At 41.6% G+C, this 17953-nt stretch overlaps 1 protein-coding gene across 1 annotated transcript in view; it reads left to right on the top strand.

The window, feature by feature from the left end:
* Rpn2 (Regulatory particle non-ATPase 2) overlaps positions 1–8234 on the top strand; it is a 106994-nt gene extending 98760 nt beyond the window's left edge. The window contains exons 23-25 of the mRNA XM_070531577.1: positions 3392–3980; positions 5452–5527; positions 8094–8234. Of these exons, the coding sequence (XP_070387678.1) occupies positions 3392–3980; positions 5452–5527; positions 8094–8176 (748 nt within the window). The 3' untranslated portion in view covers positions 8177–8234. The remainder of the gene's footprint in view (positions 1–3391; positions 3981–5451; positions 5528–8093) is intronic.
* The last annotated feature ends 9719 nt before the right edge of the window (positions 8235–17953 follow it).

The raw sequence follows: 17953 nt of genomic DNA, 5'->3' as shown, positions 1-17953 counted from the left end.
TTTTTTTTATTCAAGCCATTCGCTGCCGGTCTTCCAGAATTTCTGATACTTATCTCTATGAAACTGTTGAGCTTCTAGGAATGCGAGTATTAAATAATGAAAAAGATGGTTCAAATATTTGCAGGCATGATTAAACATTTGCGACTGGTATGCTATTTATTGATAAAATGATCTTGGACATTAGCCTCGAAGTAGTTATTGTGACCTGAAATTTTACTTAACATAATCTTGAGATAAAAGCAGCCTCCAAGGGCATGCCAGTACAATTTTTATGAACACGAAATTTAACTTGTGCTAAAAATGTGCGCATTGTAGTGTGCCTAGTGAACTAACACCATACATGAAAGCTCACTGCACTGTTATAAAAGAGCCGACCAATAAACTTTTGTGGAGATCTTCATTTTTTGGAAAAAATGCAAGCAAAAACACAAACTACTCACTGGAAACATTATAGACACACACACAAAGTATAACTTTTATTTATGACTAACCTGTTCTAAGATCGGCTTACAAGATGCATAATTATTTAAGCGAATGCTGAGCCACAGGCACAACATTGTAAACGATGTAGTATAGCTTAAAATGTTGCGAACATGAAAAGAAAATGCACTGTATTGTGATGCGCATACACTTATAAAAAATAAGTTAGCAACATGTTTTAGACGCGCTAAATGTGCAGTGCACTGCTTCACTAACATGAATTTAACACAGTCTGACTTGAAGATATTATAAAAATCTTCATGCAACTTTGCCTGCAAGTATTAAGAGAAGTACAACACTTGCGCTGCAAAGAACGGTGTTTTTCGAAGGTGCGAAGTATTCCGATGTTGTGCAGCCATTGTTTTCACTTCACAATGTCCTGTTTTCTTCTGGCGATTGTTAACAATGTTAGCCCTTTTGTCTGCCTGCTGCTGCATTGAAAAGCGCAGCAGCCAAGCATTCTTCCAGGAAATGAAGCTCACTTGCAAAATGCACGTATGCCATGGCAGCACAATCAACACGGGGCATGTGAATGGCTGCCTGAAAAAGGTAAAAATAGCTAAAGCAAGTTCCATGACGTCGTCTTGATGTAAGGGTCAGCTGATAGGGCAATTTCATGCGCTGCAGCCAATCAGCACGCGGTGACAGCGAGAAGGAAAAAGCAAAGCGGCAGTGGTAAGGGTGTGGTGGCAAATATCTAAGAGTGTCGTTATTTTCCAAAACAACGGCACTTTATGCACTGCACGTTGCCTCAAGCAAAAGCACACAATTGCGAAATCATTACCACTTCTGCCCTGCTACTGTGTGATGAGCTGTCAGAAATGCAACTGGTTGCTTGCTTACGCACTGTGTTCCATTCCTGTTGCAAAATGTGGAATGGTAGAGGGAAGACGTGGTAGATGGCTGCAAAAGAGTGACTGGCATATTAAGGAATTGAATGAATCTGTGTGGCCAAGTTCTCAAACTGCTGCTACACAAGAACTGCCTGTGTTGCTGGCCCTTCACAATCCATGGCTTTCCTCAAGGATAAAAAATTTCTCATGTGCCAGCGCTGTATCGCTAACTTCCAAAGAACCCCAGGACAGCTGAAAGACTGATTATCACTCATTACACAGTGACAAAGAGAGCAGTGCCGCTTCCTGGCATAGTAAGTTCCTTGCTTCAAAGCGCTCACGTACCCTCTGAAGCTGTGAAGAGAGCTTCTTGTTGTCCACCTAGTCACTGTCTACGACATCTGTTGAAACAGAGCCTTACTTAGCCGCTCTGGTGCATCATGAAGTCCATCATAAAATAAACACGGCAAGCAATGGATGCATCACCACTTGATCGAACATGACAGCACCCATGAGATCACAGTGAAGAAGGTCTATAAAACGACCTAGTGATTTAGCTCCTCAAATAATTACAACTTTGTTGCATTACTATTGTGTACATAACCGTGCAAGGGCGATAAAGGTGATCTCATGTGAAGCAACCTGATGATCCTATCAATGTACTATCACTCACAGTAGCCTAGCTTCCTTAATTGAACTCATTAAATGTTTGAATTTCACAGCTAATAAAAAAATGGAGATGTATGCGTACAATTAGCCATTAAGTTGCTACTTGCATTGTACTGGAATATAGGCATACTCACAGAGTGATGTATAATTAACTTGCGCAACAATATTAACAGCGTAGGTGAAATGTAAGCAAAAAATGCGCAAAAAGTACCAAGTACTGAAACAGAAACTGTGTGGCTGAGTGCCAGCTCCCGTTGAATGATTGTTTGTGCTTCTTTCAAGTAAATATAAATGCTATGCGCATTTCGTTAAAGAATGAGCCATTCGAGGGCAACCGTATAAGATCAATTAAGTGCCGTTAGCACTTTTTATTATCAGAAAACTGGGCCAAATCGTTTACAGAACGCTGCTGTGTACACTTCAATGCGTGTTGTTGGCCACCTATCCACATCACCTATCAGCAGCAGCAGTGCTGCCACCTGTAGTTCGATCTTGCAGCAAATAAGCACACAGCTTTACTATGAGATTCCATTGTTTGTTTCTATCCCAGAATGGTGGCATAGAGATAATAACATGCATCTTTTGAACATCTCCATGTATTTTTACCCGTTATGAAAGGTTAGAACTGTGGGGGGGAAATCTGGTTTCACCTGGTTTTCATAAAACTTGTTTGAGGTGCAAAAATTTTAGAATTATCAAGCTTTAGCTCAAAACGAAGGACCATAATTATCAGATCAAATCGTGTCATCTACAGAACTTCAGGAAAACTCATTCTTTAAGTATTCACAATGGCGGAACTGCTGCGTCAGTTGCTGCAAGGTACTACATTTGCGATTTGCTGCGGGCGGGCTGTTCCAAAACATGGAGCACACTGAAGGAGTTAGTCCTAAAAAAGTAATGCATGTACTGTAAAATTTGCAATGCAAAATTGCGATCTATGATTTTATTACACCGTTCCAGATTTGGAATGTCCTGCTGCAAATGCAAATTCCTTCCCCAGTTTACCTGCTTTAGATATAAAATATGCTCCTCCAAAAGGGGCTTCAAAAAATGTTCTAGCAGTCGCACGCCTGGGACATGATATTCTGTTTAAAACAACCTGGCTGTAGGCTCCTACACATGTGCAAACTGTCAGCGCTTTTGTTTTGCTTATGCTTTTCAGCTCTGTTGTAGTACAGTAGCAATCGATACATAAAAAAGGAAGAAACCTTTAAAATAAGTATTCATGGGGGTAGTATTTGATGCAAAACTACCAAGAAAACCAGGTGCAGCAGCATTCACTGTTGCTCTTGTCTATTGTCAGCTGCTACAAACCCATTTTTTTAATAAGAATACTAGTTCCTTTTCCTGAAACTGCCTTGGCACATATGCCCAGCCCAGGAGTGCAGCCGAGTATCATTTTTGTTCAGGTACTGGTTCCCTCTGGCACACTTCCTGTCGCTGGCCCTGAGCCCCACCTGTCTGGTTGCCCTGACGGGGGAGCTGCACATGCCGCGGCTGCAGATTCGGTCGGGGGCCAAACCCTCAACCTTTGCCTACCCACCACCACTGGAGGAGAAGAAGGAGCGGGAGCGCGAGAAGGTTACCACGGCGGTGCTCTCCATCACAGCCAAGGCACGCCGCCGTGAGGCACACAGCTCTGGCAAAGAATCGCCCACGCCTGTGGCAACACCCGAGACCATGGAAGTGGATGAAGAACCTGCCACGAACACAGCAGCAGCAAAGAAGGAGGAGGCACCGGCTGCTGGCACGGAAGAGGCTAAAAAGGAAGGCACTGAGGCTCCTGCTAGCACTGAAGCCAAGGCGGAAGCCAAGTCTGAAGCCAAGTCTGAAGCGAAATCTGAAGCCAAATCTGAAGCAAAGGCGGAAGCAAAGCCTGAAGCCAAGGCCAAACCAGAGCCTAACTTTGAGCTCCTCTCCAATCCAGCAAGAGTAGTGAAACCACAACTGAAGGTGCTTACCATGCCTGAAGGCTCACGCTATCGGCCGATCAAGGATGTGAGTTGCCACTTTTCATTACTTGTTACTGGACTCTTTACGGCAGATCTAACAAGGTACATGTAACATGGTAACAAAAGTTCCAAAGAAGCTAACTGTAATTTAATGGCCATTTATGGGCCACCTCAGCGCCATGTATATCTTGTGGGGCCAAGTTCTCAATGAAAATGACACTGTTTCCGTAAAGGCATATGCACGTGACCTCTTGCATAAAAAAATAAGCATGTTCTCTTCAAGGCTTGACACATCAAGTCGCCTTCTATAGCTGTTAAGGTGCATCAGTTCCCTTCTTTTGAAAACTGCCGCATGCCAGAATGCATTGCTCCGACACCTGCCCCTAGGCTGGAGAAGAGTCCAATGTGGATCATTTCATGCCAGTGTGCCAGACATGTTGCTTGACCATTTGTGATTTTCTTGTAAAATATCATCTTTATCTGCTACTTTGCTCAGTGATTTCCCAGTATATGTTTTATGAAAAAAAACAAAATTTCTTGTCACATGACATGCTTCTATAGCTTGCTGAAGTTTGTGGAACATACTTGAGCAAACTGTAACTTGAACAAACTTGAACATTGAACGAACTTATTAAGAACATACTTTAACATTGAACGAACTTATTAAGAACATACTTTAACATTGAATGAACTTATTAATACTTGATTGAACTTTAGAAGCAAACAAACAAGAAAAATAATATAAAAGGTATTTTAGTGTGTAATGCTGCACAACCTGATGTGGTAAAACAAGTAGGTTTGTCTTCAATACGTAGTGGTGTGTATTGGCAACTTCGATTGGAAAAGTGGTTTAAGAGCTGCAAATATTGATGAAAATTTGCCAAATTGATTATCTTCTACTAGAAAAATGACCATTGATTTATGCATTGTAATGAATTTCACCTGACTGCCCTAGAGGTTTACTTTACAATAAAAGTTCCCATGCTTCAATACATGGTGCAAATTTTTTGAAGAAATAAAGAAGAAACATGACAAACACACCAAAATGTCAGTTTTTATCTACTTTCAGCGCTGATTTTCGCACTGAGGTGCTTCATGTAGAAATATGACACAAAATGCATTAGATAGGGCTGTTTGTTGTTTTTGCGACCTGTCTTGGGTTGCCAGGTGGCCTACTGCTCACAAAATTTTTTAACCACTTATTTGACCAATTACTAGGACTTTCACATACAACCAGATGTGGTGCAAATTGGTGAAAAATGACCAGTAAACCTTATTTCTGAACTAAAAAGGATTCATTATGTTTATTTATACAAAGCCTTTGCTTTCTTAAAATTAACTTTTGAATGCATAAAATTACAACTATTTTGTTATATCCAGTGGTTCAACGTAACCATTTTTGTTATGATGAAATTTGACTACTGGGACTGAAAGTGCAACTTTGTGAATTGTGCCATCAAGTAGATAAGCACTGTGCCATTCTGATTTCCTCACAAAGTTTTTGGTTTCTGCTGCAGATCACTATTGGTGGCATTATCATGGTGACAGACACAAAGTCAAGTGAAGAGGAAGAATTGGTAGAGCCTGTCTCAGGTAAGGCCTCTTTAAATGTTTCCAGTGACAAGCATTTTCCCATTGTATGGTGGTTCTGGTCAGGAACTATTTTTAGTGCTTTGGATGCCGTGCAGAAAGCTCTTATATGAACAAATACATAGTGAGTAATGTCAAGAAAATTTTATTATGCCTGAGGCTCTCATACGCTTACATTCTCCAGTCAGCATCACGTAATGAATAATTATCGCAGGAATCGTTTTCTCGGGGATCCTCATCGTCACTTTCTTCTTCAGTGCTCTGAACTAAGAATGTTTGCTTGTCGCCTCAAGGCGGAATCTATTCCTCCTCAGCACTAAATCATCTTCATCTTCACTAAACTCATGCAAATTCTTTCCATAAAGTGTACGCAAAGAAAATGATGCAATCGTTGATAATGCACATTCTAATAGGACGTGTGTGCCACTAAACTGTGCTGTCCTCGTATACAGAAGCTGTGGAGTGAAATTATCAATAGTGGAATAAGTTTCTGAACGTTGTCGCAGTAAGCACACGCATGTTGGGTGCTTCCGAACATCTGACAGGAGCCAGTATTTTTTGCGCAACACATAACTGCAAACGGTTGACGCGTTATTTGGCACGGAAAGTGTGCTTTCATTTGGTTACAGAAACCAAACAAACTTCTTTAACCTATGGGTGGCTCTGAAAGCATTTGAAAAATTTAGCTTTCCAAAGAAACTAACTTTAAGAAAGAAAGTTAATGTGAATATGGAATGAACAAAACTTGCATTAATTTTTCATTTGTCACATATTTTTTGCATTCGGTAACATTCAATTGATTGATTGTCATGCGAGGATACAGCAGAGGTCAGAATTCGCAAGCTTACCTGACTGCACATTACTTGCCCTACAAATCGACTGAGGGGCTTGTGACAATCTGCGACGTTTTTCTTCTTGACCATTCTCTGTAGCATGTAATTAATTGCACATTATAGCTGACTTGATCTCCCTAGAGTGTGATAGCATGATAGCCAGAACGGTCACTCTTATAAAAATTCTGGCTTACAAAGCTCAAATGCTGCTACAAAATAAAATTCCGGAAAATTTTTTGTAGAACACTCAATTGAAAGTTACTGCATTTGGTGTTGACTCAATGAAAATTGCTTTCCTGTTATGCTTAATTAGCTGATTCTCGGAGAGTTGACAGACTTCTCTATCAGAAGAAATGCAGCTATAGTTTTGCCTTTTACAACAGCAATATTTGCAGCACGGTGTACATAAATTTTGTGTGAAAAATCTAATAAGTCATTGCACATAATCCGAATTTTCGATAGCCATTACACCCTATATAGTCCTCCAGAGTCGAATGAGCAAATGAGCCTAAAAAAGTATCAGTCAACTGCTGTGCATGCATGGCTCTTGCACATACTGAAAGACAAGTTGTGACATGTTTCATAAATTTTATGTGCTTTCAGTCATGTAAAGAATGTTCAATACAATATATACACATGTAATCTGTAGTACATCACCACGCGTAATAACAGTACAGTTGAACCCACTTATAACAGTATCGGTTTTAACAATAGTATATTGGATATAAGAGTGAGCAGCCGCAGCACCGTGAACTTGTGTCTGTTGTATAATAAAATAAACCACTTACTACAATGTTCCCGTGCCATGTTATCGGTTATAACAATTACATCTGGCCACTGGGTGTTTGCGTCAAAAGAAAAAAAAAAATGCGAGCCGCTGCACCTGCCTGTGTTACATGCATGCAGCACCACACGCCTCTCTTTTGTCTCCCTTCCACCCTTCTGGAACTCGAATTGAAGGCGCCAGCAGCACCGACCTCAGAGGAGTGGAGGGTAGACTGAAAGAGGTGCTGGTGGTGAGTACATTGAAATAAGCAGTATATGTTACCCATTGAACATGGTAACATGCTCATTGTTACATCAAGGTATTGTTAAACCGTTAATACTATAAGTGTGTTCAACTGTATTTATTTCTGTCTAATTAAAATGTTTAGGTACTTGTTCCTTCTGTCTTTTTCATTCAATCCTGGTATAACAATTTTTAGATATAGCAATGGAATTTTCTTGGCCACTTGAATGTTGCTACAAGTGAGTTCAACCGTAATCGCTTTGACTACCACTCTCCTGTGCACACGCCTCTTCGTGTTGCCAAGGAAGAAAGTTGCATTAGTTGTTGCATTCCCTTAGTGGGAAATTATTTTCTAGCACAAAAAAAAGGAAAAAAGGCTTTCCTTTTAATATAGTGGTTGCTCTAGCTGTTCTCTCAATAAACAAAAGAAAAAGACTGAAAATAGCAGATTAATTTTGCCCTGCTCTTTCCTTGTTTCTTGTTGTTTTCTAGGCTTGTGCGAATGTTTTGCTATTCGGCAATTTGAACCAATTCACTTTGGTTCAAATTTTAGTGTTCAGAACAAACAAATATAAATTGCAATGTGCAATGACAATGACAAAATGTGCAATGACAGTTTTGGTTTTGGTGAACAAGTCACATTACCTTGCCACAGCTCTTAGCCAAGACATGTCAGAGACAAAAAGTTAATTTATTACCCCTCATGTTGGCACGTCTCCTCTTCCAGCTGGAGGCCCCACTGCAGAGAGTGACGAGGGTGACGAACCTGAGGCCCCAGAACCATTCGAGTACCCATTTGACCATGACTGATTGCTGTGTTTATCTGTGGTTTATTGCTGCTGTGTGAATACAAATTTGGACTTAGTTTCTCATGTGTCTCAGAAATGCATTTCCAATGTGTGAGCAACACCCCTCACTGATGGGCCTTTCCTTCCCTGGTGCAGCCCCGTCATGCACCCTTGTTTTGGACCACCATTAATTAACAAGTGTTCTACTTTTCTTGGCTTCACATGAAGTATGTGTGTTCAACGTTTCACATTTGCCCACTTTCATTAAGTGCTCTGTACTGGCAATAAAGTTGGGTGAACGTGCATTAAATTTAAGTTGCCAGTGAGTTAGGCTGTCCGTGGCTCTAACAATGCTGACTGCAGATATTGTTTTTACTTCTTTGAGTCATTTCTGTATTAATTTAGTATTGCTGCATTAACATGGTAGTACTAAAAATGTGCTTGTTGTAAGGGTAAAATGAAATGTTCTAAAGCTGGGACTAGACTGTCTCTTTTTGGAACGGAAAGCTGGTATTGACGTATGAATGTACAAGATTGGTGCTAGTTAGCTTGTTAATAGCATAGCAAACAGTGCAGACAACAGGACAAGAAAATAGTGGATAGTAGTGATAATGCCTGTTAAGTAGCATTGCGCCTTATCACAACCATTGATTTTCTCTTTATGCATTTTTTACCCTTTTGTGCAGAAGGTTGGGCAACTGGTTTGGGGAATTCCCATGTAGAATGTGGTTTGAGAGTCCTTTACAGAAGGGGCATTGGTGTGGGCAGGATAGGCGGTGTGCAGGAGTGTGAGGCTGGGGAGCATGTTAGCTTGGAGGCACAAATAATGTGGCAGTTCCTGTATGGATTAGTCTCACGTGTGGTGGAGGGAGTGTTCTTTAGTGTTGTATGTGTATGGGATCCTTTCCACTCTGTCTGGACGGGGCTGGCCTATTGCTGGTGAGTGGAGGTAGTGTTTAATTCCAACCAACTAAGTACAGCAAATCAGTCATCATGCCATCGACGTAATAATATGGTTATTACGATTGTTGCCTTGCTGCTGTCATCACATACATGCTGCTGTCACATACACAATTGCTCACTTTAAACAAGCATGTTCATAAGTCTGGTCACACTTTACAGACTCCAGAACAATGGTTGATAACCAGCTTCCATGGTGCGTGGAATCTGCAAAATTTTCTCTCATAACTAGTTCTGTTGCAGGCGCTACCAGATGTTACGTTTTCCCGAATCATGCAACCTTTCTTTTGGGGTCCACTAAAAAACTTATTGAGCGAATTGTCATACTGAGTCCTCAAATGATTGAGGACCTTTGCCAAGAAAGTATAAGAGTAGGGTTGAAGATTAATTTGCAGAAGACCAAGGAAATGTTCAATAGCCTATCAAGAGAAAAAGAATTCATGATCTGCAAGTCAGCCCTTGGAATCTATGGAAGAGTATATTTAGGTCAATTACTTACAGGGCAACCTGATCATGAGAAGGAAATTTACAGAAGAATAAAAATGGGTTGAAGTGTATACAGCAGGCATTACCAAATCATGACCGGGAGCTTACCATTATCCTTGAGAAGTGTACAGTCATTGTATTCTACTGGTATGGACGTATGGGACAGAAGCTTGGACGTTAACCAAGAAGCTTGAGAAAAAGTTAAGAACCACGCAATGTGCAATGAATGGAGGATGTAAAGTGTAAGTTTAAGTGACAGGAAAACAGTGGCGTTTATCAGAGAGCAAACGGCGGGTAACCAATATTCTAGTTGACATAAAGAGGAAGAAATGGAGCTGGGCAGGCCATGTAATGCCTATGGCAGGTAACCAGTGGTCTGTTGAAGTTTCAAATGGGTGCCAAGAGAGGGAAGTGCACTCGAAGGTGGCAGAGAATTAGGTGGTGTGATGAAATTAGAAAATTTGCAGGCACAACTTGGTATCGGCTAGTTCAAGGCAGGAGTAATTGGAGATCATTGGGAGAGGCCATTGGTCCTTAGTGGACATAAAAATAAAGGATACTCCAAGGATACTTCCTCTCTGGACTATTCATCCTGCACCAGAAGGGAATGAGAAGTGGTCGGTACTAGCGATGGAGTGAAGCACTGGTGATGTTGCCTTTTGCTTTTAGCTCTTCTGCTGTACTTATGTAGACTGTAATGGCATATGCATTTGATGGGGCTGCTACACCACATGACTGCCACTTGGACCGTTTTTAAGGTAAGCTGTGAAACTGAGATTGGTTCTAGTGACATTGACGTAGATCTTGCTTGATTCATCCTACCTCGAGATTTTCATACTCATCTAGACGTGTGATCACTTGACCCACTCACTGCTGACATAGCTCTCAAAGTATGCTGTCAAATATGTGTAGTGGTAAAACGTCAAGGATGCAAAATCCATCTACACATGTGTCAAAGCACTTTATTTTTTCAATATGAATTGAAATACAATTTTTTGTGAACATCGCTCCCTCTTCATAGAAGTCTCTCTCAGTTTTGCTCACGCTGGAAAAAATTTTGAGTGAAATGTGTGCAGTAGCCCATAAGGTGTCTTCTTACTTCATTTGAAAATATATTTTAGCTATTAAAAAGCTTAAACATTCCAAAGTACATTGTTAAAATGAGCAGTGCCTTCACATAAAAAAAGTCACAGTTGTAGCATAACTTGCTGCTCTCCCGAATTTTTCATAAAGTTTTCGATTTTGGTCTTGTTTTGCAATTTTATTAATATTTTGTCGTCTTACAAAACATACTTTATCTTCATTAACAAGCTTCGCTTGTCAGTCCCTGAACTTATTTTTGGAAGTCTCCTGATGGTGGGAAGGGATGCAAAAGTAATACTTGCTTCAAGAAGTCCCTGAGGCAAGTGAAATTGACTACTCTAAGGTCACTGAATAAGTCGCCATGATCTAAAAACAGTCTGCTTCTTGTCAATATTTGCTTTCCCAAGTTCATTGCTGCTTGTGTACTGCATCTAAAGGTAGATCACCTTTAGTAACAGATATATGTATGCCTGAAAAGGCATGTGCTCAGGGCAAGCTTTAAGACAAAGCTTTAAGACAAAGCTTTAGTTTGGGGTCCCCTATCTAACCACGTGGGAGTGAAGAAATAGTTTTCTTGGCAACTACCATAATACATCTGATAGGTTTGTTGCATATAAAACCAAAAAAATAAAACCTAGTGACTGTTGGAAACAAATTTTATTTAAGGTGCCAATATATTTATAAAAATGATTAAAAATCTTAAAACTTCAGGAAACGAAACATGGCAATGAAAAACTCTATCAAACTTCAAAGCAGGCAGAAGACTGCTGGATGCGGCAGGCTTCCGTCCTGGCTTCAATCAGGGAGATACCACACAACTTCATATTCAAACAAGGAACTCCTTTATTGTAGACCCTTTTCCAAGAAATGTCCACCCCCAACACAATAAAGCTCAAAGATTCGCGAGGGCTAGAACTTTCTTAAAGAACATATCCGGAACGGAGACTTTGTTGACGCGGCGCGACACGCCAGTGCCAACAAGTTCTCCATAGCCATAGTCAATGATGGGGGAGAACTCCTCTCGGCAGCCTCACTGAAGACCTCCTCGGTCGATGTGGCGGAACAGGCGGCTATAGCTCTCGCATTACTGGACTCAAAGCACACTGCGGTGTACACAGGCTCCCGAGCAGCCGTTGGAGCGTTCACATCAGTATTGACAGCCAAAGCAGCAGCCAGGATTCTGAACAGCAAACACCCCTCTGACATTGTTCACCACATAGGCTGGTTCCCTGCTCACATGGGACCAGGCGTATTACTGGGTCACCTGAACCCCAATGCCGCGACGGGATGGTGTCTCGGGTGAGTTCGGGAGAGCTTGTGCACAGTGATCTTCTAGTTACTTTTCATGAAATCACCTCTCATTACAGAGGGAATAGGCAGAGTTTTCCTTTCCCCCCATCATAAGCTCAACAGGCCATAAGCTAGCACCCTCCGCATGCTCCAAGCGGGGTCTTACACCTCTAGGGGCTTTCTGAACATGCTCCACCCGGACATTGATCCACTCTGACCAGATTGTGGCACTGAATTTAGCTCATTAAGTTGCATGCTCTGGCAGCGTCCTGTGTTACAGGATTTTAACCGAGAAGAAGACTGGACGAAGGCCATCACAAAACCAAAACAAGACGTCCAGCTCCTGGCTGTCCAGAGGGCCCATGAACGAGCAGAGAGGCATGGCCTCTCTGTTTCGACATGGGACTAGCCAATGGCTGGGTAGGGACCTACCTAGCAGGTCCCCGCCTAGCTCCTCAGGACCCCAATAAAGTCATTTACTACTATTCCTACTACTTCTGTAAACTGCACCTAATATTCTAAAGCAAACAAAATTGGCGTATTATGCATGTCTTTCAATACGCCACCAAATTGTGAGTAGAACTTCTACAAAACCCTCATGAACATTGTAAGAATTTCACGTAAGATAAACATTGATATACTAATCTTGCCCACTTTAGATGCTCTAACAGAGGCGGCTTGCAGAACTGACTTTTTTTTTTTTTGGTGCAGAGTTCGAGATTTGTAAACTCTGCTTAATTTTGTTTTGTTTTTTTGCCTTGCCAATTTTTGGCAATTTTTGTAAAAAAATTCAGGACATTAATCAAAATTCTGCTTGCTATAGTCGCTACAGCTTAACTTTTTCTCTTAAATGCGATAAATTTCATTCACATCGGTCCAGAGGTCTCGTAAATGCATTTCTGCATTCTACATGTATTTAAATGAGCAGCATCAAAGTTGGCGCCAAAGGTAAAGCTTCCTTAAAAAAAAGAGGAAATGTGCAACTCCCCTCCCTTTTTCTCTCTGCTGTCATGTTTGTGGAATTTTACGAATTTTAGAATTCACAGGCTGGCAGGTGCGTGTAGGTTAAACACACATTTTTCAAAAATGCAGACTGCTCTCGTTACAAGGAACCCTAATAATCTCACATCAGTTTTATCCAAAGTCCCTAATGTTCTAAATGCCTCGCTTCCGAATCTTTGGTCCCAATATATAACAACTTTATTGCAAAGCATGAGTGATGAACGTCCAAAGAAACAACAAACAAAAAAGTCGCTGTTTTGCCCGAAAGGTGAAGCAGTGACTGCAATAAATTAAGCGCAGCTGCAGCTGCGAGCGAATTGACCTTCATGCTGTCTTGCTTCAACGCACATGTGGAGCGCATGTGGAGCTACCGGCACTGGGCGCACTTCGTCCACATTGCACATGGTCTTAAATATGAGGCCCGTGCAGGCGTGCACTTTGTCCACAGCACAGATTGCTTTCAAGATACAGTGGCTGTGGCATAAGGAGCAGCCGCCGGAGTATAACCCGCTCTCTCTCTCTCTACCCGACCTCCCCCCCCTCCCCCGTGCCTTGCGCACATGACATAGAGCCGCAGTTGTCGACAGACCCTCGCAAGTCGGTTGGCAGCCTGTGTTGATACTGCTAAAGTCTGTTTAATATGCCGATCTTGAGCAAAAATTGCCACTAATTTCATCCGCTGTAGCTGATAAAGCATTGTAGCGTGGTCCGTTAAAAGCGATCTTTGTTGCTTTTAACAAAGGTAGAATAGGTAGGACAAAGGTAAAATAGGTAGGACAAACTAAGGTTGAAACATTGTCTGTTTAACGTAGGCGCCGACTACAAAGGGGCTCCGAACAGAGAGCCCCCCCCTTCCGCGATACCGAAGCCTACCCCTCCACCTAACTTGTCACTGCCACAGTTTTGTCACCCACACCATTTGAGATTTCTTTCGACTTGCCTTGACTTCTTCACTTAAAATTTTATTGTTGCTAATAGCTTTCCGCATCATTGTTGGTGCGGACGTGCATGGATTTCAATTCATACTTTGCTTATTTCTGCAAATCCTGACAATAGGAGAACAAGCACATTAGAAGTACCAGTGGCGGCTGCCTCGTCGGTATTTTCTCACTTCCACATAGCTTTAAATTTCTACTGTAAACACCATGCACATATACAATGTATTTAAATACATACACAAGACAAAGTTTGTTATATTTTTAAGGTGAAAGAGGTAGCCAGTTCATTACTTCTAAAGGTATGGATAGCTTATGCATAGAAAATGAATATATTGCTGTATGTTTGCCTTGCTTCAAAATGCTTTGCGTGCTTCTTTGACCCTGAAAAAAGCTTGCAGACTTCAGTGACTTCTTCGGCAGAGACTTCTATCCAGGGCGTGTGAAATGCACATGAATGATGCGTACCAGTATTGCTTCTCTTTCTAGTAAGCAAAGCCAATGACGCATTAAAAGAACACTTCTAATAATTTACAACATTTATTAGGTATGGAAACGTCACTTGCATGCAGAGGCCATAAATTTATATATAGGGTGTCCCAATGATGCGCCAAGATTTAAAAAAAAAAAAAAGACTGCGTTGCTCAAAGAAAACCTAGTGCATATTGTTTCCAGTACAGTGGAGTATCTGCAAGTAATTTTTTCTTTACTGAGATATAGTTAGGTAATTGTAATTAATTATCTAACTCGAGACATACTATCATAATTATCAAAGTGTCAATGAGGCATTTGTAGGCACAGCCAAGGGACATCTAACTGCCGTATTTTCAGCGATGTACTAATTGCGTAAAATTTTTTTCTGACATAACCAAACGTTGCGAAATATGGTGAACACGACATGACTGTGCTCCCACCCGCAACATAAAGCAGTGCCCTCAAACAGGCTCCTTCTGAGCTAGCCAGAATGAAATGAAGCAAATAAAAAAAAATCACCGCCCAAGCACTCCGTACGGATGGTTAACCAGCGAAGTTGAAACGGGTGGCCCCGGTGTTTATCACTAGGTTAATCCTGACGGTTCATTAAACGATGGCTTGATAGGCTGCCGGATCCGTGGTACGCAGTTGCTGCTTGCACTCTGCTGCAAGAGGCTGTTCTTGTGCCCGGGCTACAGCGGCGGGATGGCATAGACGACCTCGTTTCTGGTTCTGCTCGTGGTGTAGCTGGTATTAAGCTACCTGCTGTTCAGGAGTCCATGTGACGCGTGGCCCACTATTTCGTAGCCGGAGAGCTCGCGGTGTTGCTGATCGAAAGTGGCATGCTCCTCACGAGTACGTATGACGTGTGACCTACCCATTTCGGAGCCGGAGAGAAACTGCTGCGCGCCTGCTCGACTGCAACGGAGAGCAACAACGTCACTCTCGCGCCTTTCAAAGCCAATCTCGCGCCTTTCTTTCGCTTCTTTTTGTTTGTGTTTGTGCGTTTGCGTATGGTTGCACCGGAGGAGTTTTCGGCGTACAGTCAACAGACTGATGGACAGTCGAATCGGCTAGACATATACAGCTTTGCTGAAAATCGTGGCCGAGCTAATGCCTTATCTGCCACGCCTCAGCCGAAATAACACGTCATGTTTGGCGTTAGTTGTAAACAAGCTGCGATAGCTGTTGTCTTAGTGTAGATAGAGTGCACAGATGGGTCTTCTTTCTTTCTTTTTTTTTTTGCCACAATACCTATCACCACAAAAGTAAATTGATGTCAGTGCAAATGTTTAAAAATGCGTTTTGTTTTGTCCCAGTCTCCATGTCTTTCTCTAACGAGCAGAAGGTAAAAATGATCCTTGCCTTGGGAGCTGAAATGACAACAAAAGGAATGCCACAAATATATTTCATTCATGGAAGTGTGGCGGTAGACCAAACGCTTTGATTATCATCAGAAATGATGGAAACCTGAGACAAACTGGCAGTTTCGGGAAACGGCGGTTTAGGACTCAATCTTTGAGTCCTAGCCTATGCATGAACCTGTTTTTGCAGCACATATACATTCTCGTGAAAACAAACCGTCACTTCAAATTGGCTTTGGTCCAAAGCAAGTTTTTGGCTTTGGACCAAACGCTTCGATTATCATCAGAAATTATGAAAACCTGAGACAAACCGGCAATTTCCAGAAACAGCGGTTTAGGACTCAATCTTTGAGTCCTAGCCTATGCATGAACCTGTTTTTGCAGCACATATACATTCTCGGGAAAACTAAAACCGTCACTTTAAATTGGCTTTGGTCCAAAGCAAGTTTTTGGCATGAAATATAGCATTCTGCCGATGCAGTGCGAGCAAAGCCGGGATTTTGAAACATGCTATGCCTATTACATTGCTTTTCACGTTTCGTGTATGGTCAGAGCGGCGCTTCGGCCACATTATCAAGGGGCTTTTGTTATTAATGTGATCAGTCAGCCTTGAGAGATGGATAATAAGTGTGCCGTAAAAATAAAAAAGAAATAGCTGTGAAACATGAAAGCTGCTGTTGGTGCTCCTTCCGTACCATTATCAAGGCAATGCACTGTCTCTTTGGGTTTGCAACAGGCAATGCAGTTGCTTTCAGTCAGCTTATTTGAGGTTGCTGCTTTATGATACGGGTGGGAGTGCAGTCACGTGGCATTTTTCATATTTCGTAAGGTTTGTTTGCCAGTCAGAAAAAATTGCACGCAATGAGTACGTTGCTGAAAGCGCAGCACTTTGATGTCATTTGGGGGTACCTACAATTGCCTCATGGACACTTTGATAATAATTAGGACAGTACTTATCAAATTAAATAAGCAATATCAGTTGTCGAATTAAATTTCAGGAACAAAGGAATTACTGGATGCTACTCCATTCTACTAGAAGCAATAGGCACTAGGTTTTCTTCGAGTAACACAACTGCTCTTCTTTTTAAGTCTTGGTGCATGATAGTTGGGGCACCTTGTATAATTCATTCAGTAATCTAAATGAGGACAAGCCAGATGCATTCGAAATCAGTATCAACAGTGGTCGTGCACAGGAGTACTTGTACTCGGACGCGCAGAAAAAAATTAGATGCTGCATTTTTTTTCCGGTAAGGTGGAGTAGTATCAGTCATAGTGAAGTATACGACAATTACATGAAGGAAGATTACACCACCGAGAAATGCCAGGTTTTTGGTGGTGGGGGAGGACTCTGGCTGTGAAGTTGAACTGTTCCCTACTATGAGGTCTTGTAAATTCTCATATAAGGCCGTCACTTCAGAGAACAATTCTTCGAAGTCACACAAAGTTTCTTAAAGTGCACGAAATATATATATATATATATGCCCTTATTCTATTGCAGATTATTTTGGTAAATATTTTATATAACACTGGGAGGAAGCTAATGGGCCTATAATTTTTCGATTCTTTAACATCTCCCTTTTTGGGGATTAGTATAATGTTTGCATTCTTCCAGTTTTCTGGGACCCTTGCAGTCGATAGACACTTCGTACAAAGAGCCGCCAGTTTCCCAAGCATTATGTCTCCTCCATCTTTGATTAAATCGACTGTTACTCCATCTCCTGCCACTCTTCCTTGTTTCATGTCTTGAAAGGCCCTTCTGACCTCATCGCTAGTTATAGGAGGAGTTTCTATATTCTGTTCATTATTGTTCCTAATGGAGGTATCCTGACTCCTCTGGGTATTGTACAGGTCAATGTAGAATTCTTCCACTTATTTTACTATATCTTCAAGATTGCTGATGGTATTACCTTGCTTATCTTTCAGTGCATACATCTCGGTTTGTCCTATGCCAAGTTTCTTTCTCGCTGATCTCAGGCTGCGTCCATATTTTACGGCTTCTTCAGTCTTTCTCACGTTATAGTTTCAAATATCACTTATTTTCACCTTGTTGATCAATTCTGACAGTTCCACGAATTCTATCTTATCTCTTGAGTCGGACACTTTCATTCTTTGTCATTTCTTTATTAGGTCCTTTTGTTACTTGGGAAAGCTTGCCTATTGGTTGCCTTGGTGCCTTACCTCCCACTTCAATTGCTGCCTCTGAAG

The sequence above is a fragment of the Dermacentor albipictus genome, chromosome 1, assembly GCF_038994185.2.
Source record: "Dermacentor albipictus isolate Rhodes 1998 colony chromosome 1, USDA_Dalb.pri_finalv2, whole genome shotgun sequence".
NCBI lineage: Eukaryota > Metazoa > Arthropoda > Arachnida > Ixodida > Ixodidae > Dermacentor > Dermacentor albipictus.
The sequence above is the reverse complement of the archived record's forward strand: the minus strand, read 5'-3'. Positions and strand labels throughout refer to the sequence as shown.